This window comes from Scyliorhinus torazame, chromosome 11 (assembly GCF_047496885.1).
Source record: "Scyliorhinus torazame isolate Kashiwa2021f chromosome 11, sScyTor2.1, whole genome shotgun sequence".
NCBI classification, from domain to species: Eukaryota; Metazoa; Chordata; class Chondrichthyes; order Carcharhiniformes; family Scyliorhinidae; genus Scyliorhinus; species Scyliorhinus torazame.
In genome coordinates, this window is record NC_092717.1 from 238,621,692 (window position 1) to 238,631,723 (window position 10,032).

A 10,032-nucleotide genomic window follows, 5' to 3' on the forward strand; every position below is an offset into this window, starting at 1 on the left:
GATTGTGTATTGAGTCTGAAGAGATAGGAGAGGTCTTGAATGAGTATTTTTCTTCTGTATTTACAAATGAGAGGGGCGATATTGTTGGAGAGGACAGTGTGAAACAGATTGGTAAGCTCGAGGAAATACTTGTCAGGAAGGAAGATGTGTTGGGCATTTTGAAAAACTTGAGGATAGACAAGTCCCCCGGGCCTGACGGGATATATCGAAGGATTCTATGGGAAGCAAGAGATGAAATTGCAGAGCCATTGGCAATGATCTTTTCGTCCTCACTGTCAACAGGGGTGGTACCAGGGGATTGGAGAGTGGCGAATGTCGTGCCCCTGTTCAAAAAAGGAACTAGTGATAACCCTGGGAATTACAGGCCAGTTAGTCTTACTTCGGTGGTAGGCAAAGTAATGGAAAGGGTACTGAAGGATAGGATTTCTGAGCATCTGGAAAGACACTGCTTGATTAGGGATAGTCAGCACGGATTTGTGAGGGGTAGGTCTTGCCTTACAAATCTTATTGAATTCTTTGAGGAGGTGACCAAGCATGTGGATGAAGGTAAAGCAGTGGATGTAGTGTACATGGATTTTAGTAAGGCATTTGATAAAGTTCCCCATGGTAGGCTTATGCAGAAAGTAAGGAGGCATGGGATAGTGGGAAATTTGGCCAGTTGGATAACGAACTGGCTAACCGATAGAAGTCAGAGAGTGGTGGTGGATGGCAAATATTCAGCCTGGATCCCAGTTACCAGTGGCGTACCACAGGGATCAGTTCTGGGACCTCTGCTGTTTGTGATTTTCATTAATGACTTGGATGAGGGAGTTGAAGGGTGGGTCAGTAAATTTGCAGACGATACGAAGATTGGTGGAGTTGTGGATAGTAAGGAGGGCTGTTGTCGGCTGCAAAGAGACATAGATAGGATGCAGAGCTGGGCTGAGAAGTGGCAGATGGAGTTTAACCCTGAAAAGTGTGAGGTTGTCCATTTTGGAAGGACAAATATGAATGCGGAATATAGGGTTAACGGTAGAGTTCTTGGCAATGTGGAGGAGCAGAGAGATCTTGGGGTCTATGTTCATACATCTTTGAAAGTTGCCACTCAAGTGGATAGAGCTGTGAAGAAGGCCTATGGTGTGCTCGCGTTCATTAACAGAGGGATTGAATTTAAGAGCCTTGAGGTGATGATGCAGCTGTACAAAACTTTGGTAAGGCCACATTTGGAGTACTGTGTACAGCTCTGGTCGCCTCATTTTAGGAAGGATGTGGAAGCTCTGGAAAAGGTGCAAAGAAGATTTACCAGGATGTTGCCTGGAATGGAGAGTAGGTCTTACGAGGAAAGGTTGAGGGTGCTAGGCCTTTTCTCATTAGAGCGGAGAAGGATGAGAGGCGACTTGATAGAGGTTTATAAGATGATCAGGGGAATAGATAGAGTAGACAGTCAGAGACTTTTTCCCCGGGTGGAACACACCATTACAAGGGGACATAAATTTAAGGTGAAAGGTGGAAGATATAGGAGGGATATCAGAGGTAGGTTCTTTACCCAGAGAGTAGTGGGGGCATGGAATGCACTGCCTGTGGAAGTAGTTGAGTCGGAAACATTAGGGACCTTCAAGCAGCTATTGGATAGGTACATGGATGACGGTAAAATGATATAGTGTAGATTTATTTGTTCTTAAGGGCAGCACGGTATCATTGTGGATAGCGCAATTGCTTCACAGCTCCATGGTCCCAGGTTCGATTCCGGCTTGGGTCATTGTCTGTGCGGAGTCTGCACGTCCTCCCCGTGTCTGCGTGGGTTTCCTCCGGGTGCTCCGGTTTCCTCCCACAGTCCAAAGATGTGCGGGTTAGGTGAATTGGCCAATGATAAATCGCCGTTAATGTCCAAATTGCCCTTGGTGTTGGGTGGAGGTGTTGAGTTTGGGTATGGTGCTCTTTCCAAGAGCCAGTGCAGACTCAAAGGGCCGAATGGCCTCCTTCTGCACTGTAAATTCAATGATAATCTATGATTAATCTAGGACAAAGGTTCGGCACAACATCGTGGGCCGAAGGGCCTGTTCTGTGCTGTATTTTCTATGTTCTATGTTCTATGTTCATAAAATTGGCACCATCCCAGTTCGGGGCATATACGTTTACCAAAACCACCGTCTCCCCCTGTAGTTTGCCACTCACCATCACGTATCTGCCCCCGTTATCCGCCACTATAGTCTTTGCCTCGAACATTACCCGCTTCCCCACTAATATAGCCACCCCCCTGTTTTTCGCATCTAGCCCCGAATGGAACACCTGCCCCACCCATCCTTTGCGTAGCCTAACCTGGTCTATCAGTTTCAGGTGCGTTTCCTGTAACATAACCACATCTGCCTTAAGTTTCTTAAGGTGTGCGAGTACCCGTGCCCTCTTTATCGGCCCGTTCAGCCCTCTCACGTTCCACGTGATCAGCCGAGTTGGGGGGCTTCCTACCCCCCCCCCCCCTTGTCGATTAGCCATCACCTTTTTCCAGCTCCTCACCCGGTTCCCACGCAGCTGTATCTCCCCCAGGCGGTGCCCCCCCGCCCATCCTCTCCCATACCAGCTCCCCCCTCTCCCCAGCAGCAGCAACCCAGTAATTCCCCCCCTCCCACCCCCCCCGCTAGATCCCCCGCTAGCGTAATTACTCCCCCCATGTTGCTCCCAGAAGTCAGCAAACTCTGGCTGACCTCGGCTTCCCCCCGTGACCTCGGCTCGCACCGTGCGACGCCCCCTCCTTCCTGCTTCTCTATTCCCGCCATGATTATCATAGCGCGGGAACCAAGCCCGCGCTTCTCCCTTGGCCCCGCCCCCAATGGCCAACGCCCCATCTCCTCCACCTCCCCTCCTCCCCCCATCACCACCTGTGGGAGAGAGAAAAGTTACCACATCGCAGGATTAGTACATAAAACCACTCTTTGCCCCCCACATTCGCCCCACCACTTTGTTCGAACGTTCTTTTTAATAACCCGCTCATTCCAGTTTTTCTTCCACAATAAAAGTCCACGCTTCATCCGCCGTCTCAAAGTAGTGGTGCCTCCCTCGATATGTGACCCACAGTCTTGCCGGTTGCAGCATTCCAAATTTTATCTTCTTTTTATGAAGCACCGCCTTGGCCCGATTAAAGCTCGCCCTCCTTCTCGCCACCTCCGCACTCCAGTCTTGATAAACGCGGATCACCGCGTTCTCCCATTTACTGCTCCGAGTTTTCTTCGCCCATCTAAGGACCATTTCTCTATCCTTAAAACGGAGGAATCTCACCACTATGGCTCTGGGAATTTCTCCTGCTCTCGGTCCTCGCGCCATCACTCGGTATGCTCCCTCCACCTCCAACGGACCCGCCGGGGCCTCCGCTCCCATTAACGAGTGCAGCATCGTGCTCACATATGCCCCGACGTCCGCTCCCTCCACACCTTCAGGAAGACCAAGAATCCTCAGGTTGTTCCTCCTTGCGTTGTTTTCCAGTGCCTCCAACCTTTCCACACATCGTTTCTGATGTGCCTCCTGCGTCTCCATCTTCACCACCAGGCCCTGTATGTCGTCCTCATTCTCGGCTGCCTTTGCCTTCACGACCCGAAGCTCCCGCTCGTGGGTCTTTTGTTCCTCCTTTAGCCGTTCGATCGCCTGTAGTATCGGGGCCAACAGCTCTTTCTTCATTTCCTTTTTGATCTCTTCCACACAGCATTTCAAGAACTCTTGTTGTTCAGGGCCCCATGTTAAACTGCCACCTTCCGACGCCATCTTGGTTTTTGCTTGCCTTCCTTGCCGCTGTTCTAAAGGATCCACTGCAATCTGGCCACTTTCTCCTCCTTTTTCCATCCGTATCCAGGGGGGATTCCCTTCTGGTTTACCGCACAGTGTTTTTAGCCGTCAAAATTGCCGTTGGGGCTCCTATCAAGAGCCCAAAAGTCCGTTTCACAGGGAGCTGCCGAAACGTGCGACTCAGCTGGTCATCGCCGCACCCGGAAGTCCATTCATGCTCTTTTTAATGAACCAAAAAAATCAATGCACTAAAGAAAAGATCACTAATGAGATGGGGGTGACACGGAGCATTGCAACAAAAAAAATCAAAACTTCAAAGGAAATTACAAAATCACATTGCAGTATAATTTCCAGGGGCTGATGGTACACCCCAACCATCGCGATGCCCATGGGTGTGGAGCTACCCCTATTTATATGTCCTTTTGAATAAAATAAATGATCAATAAAATAAAAACTTAAAGAGGGGTGACAGCCCCTGGCGTTAATGTCAGCCTACTTGTGACAATAAAGATTATTATTATCATCAGTGCAACAAATAATATCAAATTTCAGATGGAAACTTGCGAAATCAAACTAAAATATCATTCCCGGAGGTGATGCTGCACTCCCTGCAGCCGACTGGTGATGGAAATATCCCCTATTCAATAATAACACAACAATCAATGAGTTAAACAAAAATGACACGGGGTGTAAGTCCCTGGTAGGGAACTGTCACAAAAATCAAAAGTATCTCCTATTATTCTGCGCTCAAAGACCATTAATACACATCACCTGATTCCCGTAACCCTATCCATGACATTGACATTAACAGACAAGACATCAACAACGCACTGTATAAAATCTCAACCCTCCCAAAGAGACCCAGTCAGCAGGTCCTACAGATCCAGAAGATCTCACATACTTTTGAAGATATGTACAGGTGGGGTGCAGTTCAAGCCCATAAAATAAAATATTGCACCATTCTATAGGGCAGCATGAAAACTTCAAGAAGCAGGATAGCCTTAGCTGTAGCACAGAACGTCATTACAGAACTTAGTTCCCTAATCACTGCTGAGCTCATTTTCTGTCCATTCCTGCACAAAGCAAGTAATTGTTGTCCAGGGAAGGACAGTCCCTTGCAGGATCAAGACAAATGGATGAGTGACTAATTAATTCGAATCACATTAATGGGTTTCCATGACTTCATGGTCACTATCGTCAGTTTACTATGGGAACTGAAAGGAATTTTACCCCCTTAATGTTCATGTACTCACTGCGCACCACCAGTGCACATGATTGCAATGTGTACCATCTACAGGAAGCAATGCAGCTAAGACTCATAAAACATAGAACAGTACAGGCCCTTCAGCCCACGATGTTGTGCCGACCATTTATCCTAATCTAAGATCAACCTAATCTACACCCCGTCAATTTACTGCTGAGCAAGAGTCACTTAAATGTCCCTAATGACTCTGACTCCACCACCTCTGCTGGCAGTGCATTCCACGCACCCACCACTCTCTGTGTAAAGAACCTACCTCTGATATCTCCCCTACACCTTCCTCCAATTACCTTAAAATTATGTCCCCTCGTGACAGCCATTTCCACCCTGGGGAAAAGTCTCTGGCTATCCACTCTATCCATGCCTCTCATCACCTTGTACACCTCTATCAAGTCACCTCTCATCCTTCTTCGCTCCAGTGAGAAAAGCCCTAGCTCCCTCAACCTTTCTTCATAAGACATGCCCTCCAGTCCAGGCAACATCCTGGTAAATCTCCTCTGCATTCTCTCCAAAGCATCCACATCCTTCCTATAATGAGGCGACCAGAACTGGACACAATATTCCAAGTGTGGTCTAACCAGGGTTTTATAAAACCTCGCGGCTCTTAAACTCAATCCTCCTTCGATAGCACCTTCTAAACCCACAACCTTACCATCTAGGAGGACAAGGGCAGCAGATACTGGGAACACCATCACCTGGATGTTCCCCTCCAAGTCACTCATCCTGATGTGGAGATGCCAGCGTTGGACTGGGGTGAGCACAGTGAGAAGTTTTACAACACCAGGTTAAGTCCAACAGGTTTGTTTCGATGTCACTAGCTTTCGGAGCGCTGCTCCTTCCTCAGGTGAATGAAGAGGTATGTTCCAGAAACATATATATAGACAGATTCAAAGATGCCAGACAATGCTTGGAATGTGAGCATTAGCAGGTGATTAAATCTTTACAGATCCAGAGATGGGGTAACCCCAGGTTAAAGAGGTGTGAATTGTGTCAAGCCAGGACAGTTGGTAGGATTTTGCAGGCCAGATGGTGGGGGATGAATGTAATGCGACATGAATCCCAGGTCCCGGTTGAGGCCGCACTCATGTGTGCGGAACTTGGCTATAAGTTTCTGCTCGGCGATTCTGCGTTGTCGCGGGTCCTGAAGGGCGCCTTCATTCGAATGAACGGACATCGCGCAACAATCACCAGGCAGGAATGTTCCCTTCCAGTCGAGGAACACTTCAGCAGTCAAAGGCATTCAGCCTCTGATCTCCGGGTAAGCGTTCTCCAAGGCGGCCTTCAGGACGCGTGACAACGCAGAATCACCGAGCAGAAACTTATAGCCAAGTTCCGCACACATGAGTGCGGCCTCAACCGGGACCTTGGATTCATGTCGCATTACATTCAAATAACCCTTGTAGGTCATCGCACCAACTTCATTTCTGATTCACCTGTCCTTGTGTTTCTAAATTAAAAACACAATTCTGGATAAACTCAGCAGGTCTGGCAGCATCTGTAGAGAGATTTCCCGTTGACAATGGCGGGACCCGAAAATCCCGCTGGTGGGCCACCTCCGCCGCCGTTGGGTTAGTCGGTAAATCCCGCCCACTGTTTTGAATCCATATGATTCTCCTTCAGAACTGAAGAGAGATAGTCATGAACGACAATGCAGATGGCACAGGGAACAAATCACAACGTGGGAAGTTCATTCCAAACCTGGTAGAAATAGTGGAAATTTTAAAATCTTCACCTTTGGGATGTGAGCGTCGCTGGCTAGGGCAGCATTTATTGCCTATCCCTAGTTGCCCTTGATAAGGTGGCGGTGATCTGTCCTCTTGAACTGCTGCGGTCCATGTGGTGTAGGTACACCCACAGAGCTGTGAGGGAATTGCGGTATTTTGACCCAGCGACACTTAAGGAACGGCAATATCTTTCCAAGTCAGGTGGTGTGTAGGTTGGAGGGGAGGTGATGGCGGTGTTCCTTTGTATCTGCTGCTCTTGTCCTTCTAGATGTTAGTGGTCGTGGGTTTTGGAAGGTGCTGACTAAGGAACCTTGGTGAGTTGCTGCAGTGCATCTTGAAGATGGTACACACGGCTGCCACAGTGCATCAGTGGTGGTGGGATTGAATGTTTGTGGAAGGGAGAGCAATCAAGTGGGCTGCTGTGTCTTGGATGGTGTTGAGTTTCTTATGTGTTGTTGGAGGCAAGTGGAGAGTTTTCCATTAGACACCTGGCTTGTGCCTTGTAGATTCCTAGCCTCTGATCTGCTCTTGTAACCCCAGTATTTATATGGCTAATGTTACATTTCTCATGATTGCATGTAGTGGGAATTGGTGAAGAAACCGTGACCCCATCAGAGGTAGAAGACAAAATAAAACTGGTCAGTGATTAGTGGGAGTAGAACATAGAACATAGAAAAATAAAGCATAGAACAGGCCGTTCGGCCCGCGATGTTGTGCCGAACTTTTGTCCTGAATTAAAAACAAATTAATCTACACCCCATCATTCTACCGTAATCCATGTACCTATCCAATAGCCGCTTGAAGGTGCCTAATGTTTCCAACTCAACTACTTCCACAGGCAGTGCATTCTATGCCCCCACTACTCTCTGGGTAAAGAACCTACCTCTGACATCCCCCCTATGTCTTCCACCATTCACCTTAAATGTATGTCCCCTTGTAATGGTTTGTTTCACCCGGGGAAAAAGTCTCTGACTGTCTACTCTATCTATTCCCCTGATCATCTTACAAACCTCTATCAACCTCTATCAAGTCGCCCCTCATCCTTCTCCGTTCTAATGAGAAAAGGCCTCGCACCCTCAACCTTTCCTTGTAAGACCTACTCTCCATTCCAGGCAACATCCTGGTAAATCTCCTTTGCACCTTTCCCAAAGCTTCCACATCCTTCCTAAAATGAGGCGACCAGAACTGCACACAGTACTCCAAATGTGGCCTGACCAAAGTTTTGTACAGCAAAGGTTTATAGTGATTGGTAGAAGGATGAAAGGGGAGCTGAAGAAAGACTTTTTCATCAGAGGGTTGTAAATGTCTGGAGCTCAGAGCCTGAAAGAGTAATAGAGGCGGAAACCTCCAACTCATGTATAAGGTGCCTGGATAATGCACCTCCAGTGCTGTTAGCGTCAGGGCCCCGGAACGATTGCTGGAAAATGGGATTAGGCTGTGGGGTGGCTAGTTTTTCAGTTGGCGGAGACAGAACTGACCAAGTGACCTCTTCCTGTTCCTCTACGAAGAGCTGCTACATTATCAGCGGCTATGATGGGTTTGACGTTGACTTCACTTTAGAGGACCATTGAGATAAGAAAATAACCACATTTTTTTCCATTTTTTGGCAGAGGAAAGAAGCACAGAGAAAATCCAACCCGAACTGAGCAACGTCAATTCTTATGGGACTGTACACGATGTCGGACGTACCAATGACTCTCCGGGTGAAGATGCAAAATAACCATTAAAGCACAAATTGGGTTTAATACTCCGGCTGAACATTAACTGAACCTTAACACTTCATCAAATTAGATATTCTTAATTTTGTATTCCAGCTGGGGCTCGAATCCCCCATTGGACAATATTATGTCTCTACTCTGCATTGTTGAGCCAGTTTATGGTTCACTCAGACATCAGCGTTTACACTGGAAAGTAACACTCTCTGCTATCCTTGCCAGCTGTTACACATCTGTATTGAAAGGTCACTCTCAATGACCTTTTTTGACAACGGACAACCCGTTTTGGGCTGAAAAGGTTCCACTACTCAAATCTTCACACACAACTCTTGACAAATGGACACAAATTTATTCCAAGGTTTCGACAAAGAAACGAGACAAAAATTCTCTCCATTATTTATTCAACCTGTTGTGTGATATGCACTTAAGGAGAAGGTCATTCGATGGAAGCGGGGAGGAAAATCAATCAGAAAAAATGTCATCTATTCTAGATGTCGATTATTTGAAGAAACAGAACCACACATTTGTATAGTGTCCTTAATGACCTCAGGACATATTAAAGGTCAAAATACTAGGGCTGCGAAATATAGATTTAAGGGGTTGGGCAAGAGATGTGGGACGATGTGAGGAAGGACATTTTTTTACACCGTGAGTGGTCGTGACCCACACCTCGCTGCCTACGAGGGGGGTGGAAGCGGGGACGATTAATGATTTCAAAAGGAAAGGGGATGTGCACTTGAGGGAAATAAAATTTCAGGGGTGGGGCAGGGGAATGGGGCTGACTGGATTGCTCAACAGAGAGCCGGTAAGGACTTGATAGGCCGAATAGCCTCCTCCTGTGCCGCAATGACTCTGTGACCTGCTGCACAGCCAATGAAGTACTTGTGAAGAGCAACGCCGTTGTGATGTAGAACGGGTGACAGCTAATTTGTGCACAGTAGGATTGAACAAACAGTGATATGAGACTGGATAGGTTTTCATGGTATTGGAGCAGGGACAAATATAGGCCAGGAGACAGGGGAGTATTCCTGGCTCTTTCTAACTGAGGGAACAGCTAGGTCTCCCCAGCAATGTACTAGTCTAGATAACGTGGACAAGTCTGGAGTGGGGCTTGATCCCACAACTTCAAGTACTGTATTTACAAACGTCAGTCATTTATTATTTTAATCCACAGGATAGAATATTTATTTTAGTTTGTTTCAAGAATATACCTAATATTTGAGTCTTTCAAATGTTAAAGTTCTGCTGTCATTATGAATAAAATGATTCCCTGTTGAAAACATATTCCGATCTCAATGCTTCCCAAAAAAAAACTGGTTGACCTTTAGTGGTGGGTCAAGAGATGGTCACTTCCTGACTTGGCCCTGATGCCCCAGAGTTGCTGTTTTTCACTTATTTCTTCTTCTCGCTGGCTCTCTTTTGGCAACTTCTCTTTTAACTCTCGTTGTTTCTGTTTGTTGTCCTCCTGACCTCTCCCAGCTTCGGGTTGCAGGTGCTGGGGATGAGCCACCAATGGCATACTTGACCGATGGTGGCATCAAGGAGCCCCAGCAAAGCCGGGGTAAACCGGAGTCTGGAG

The 10,032-nt window shown here is 47.2% G+C and overlaps 1 protein-coding gene across 2 annotated transcripts in view; it reads left to right on the plus strand.

Annotated features, from left to right (window-relative positions):
- LOC140385862 (NIPA-like protein 2) overlaps window positions 1-9,733 on the plus strand; it is a 158,115-nt gene extending 148,382 nt beyond the window's left edge. For both annotated transcript variants that reach the window (XM_072468463.1, XM_072468462.1), the window contains one exon: window positions 8,349-9,733. In XM_072468463.1, coding sequence (XP_072324564.1) covers window positions 8,349-8,458 — 110 coding nt within the window. In that variant the 3' untranslated portion in view covers window positions 8,459-9,733. The remainder of the gene's footprint in view (window positions 1-8,348) is intronic.
- The last annotated feature ends 299 nt before the right edge of the window (window positions 9,734-10,032 follow it).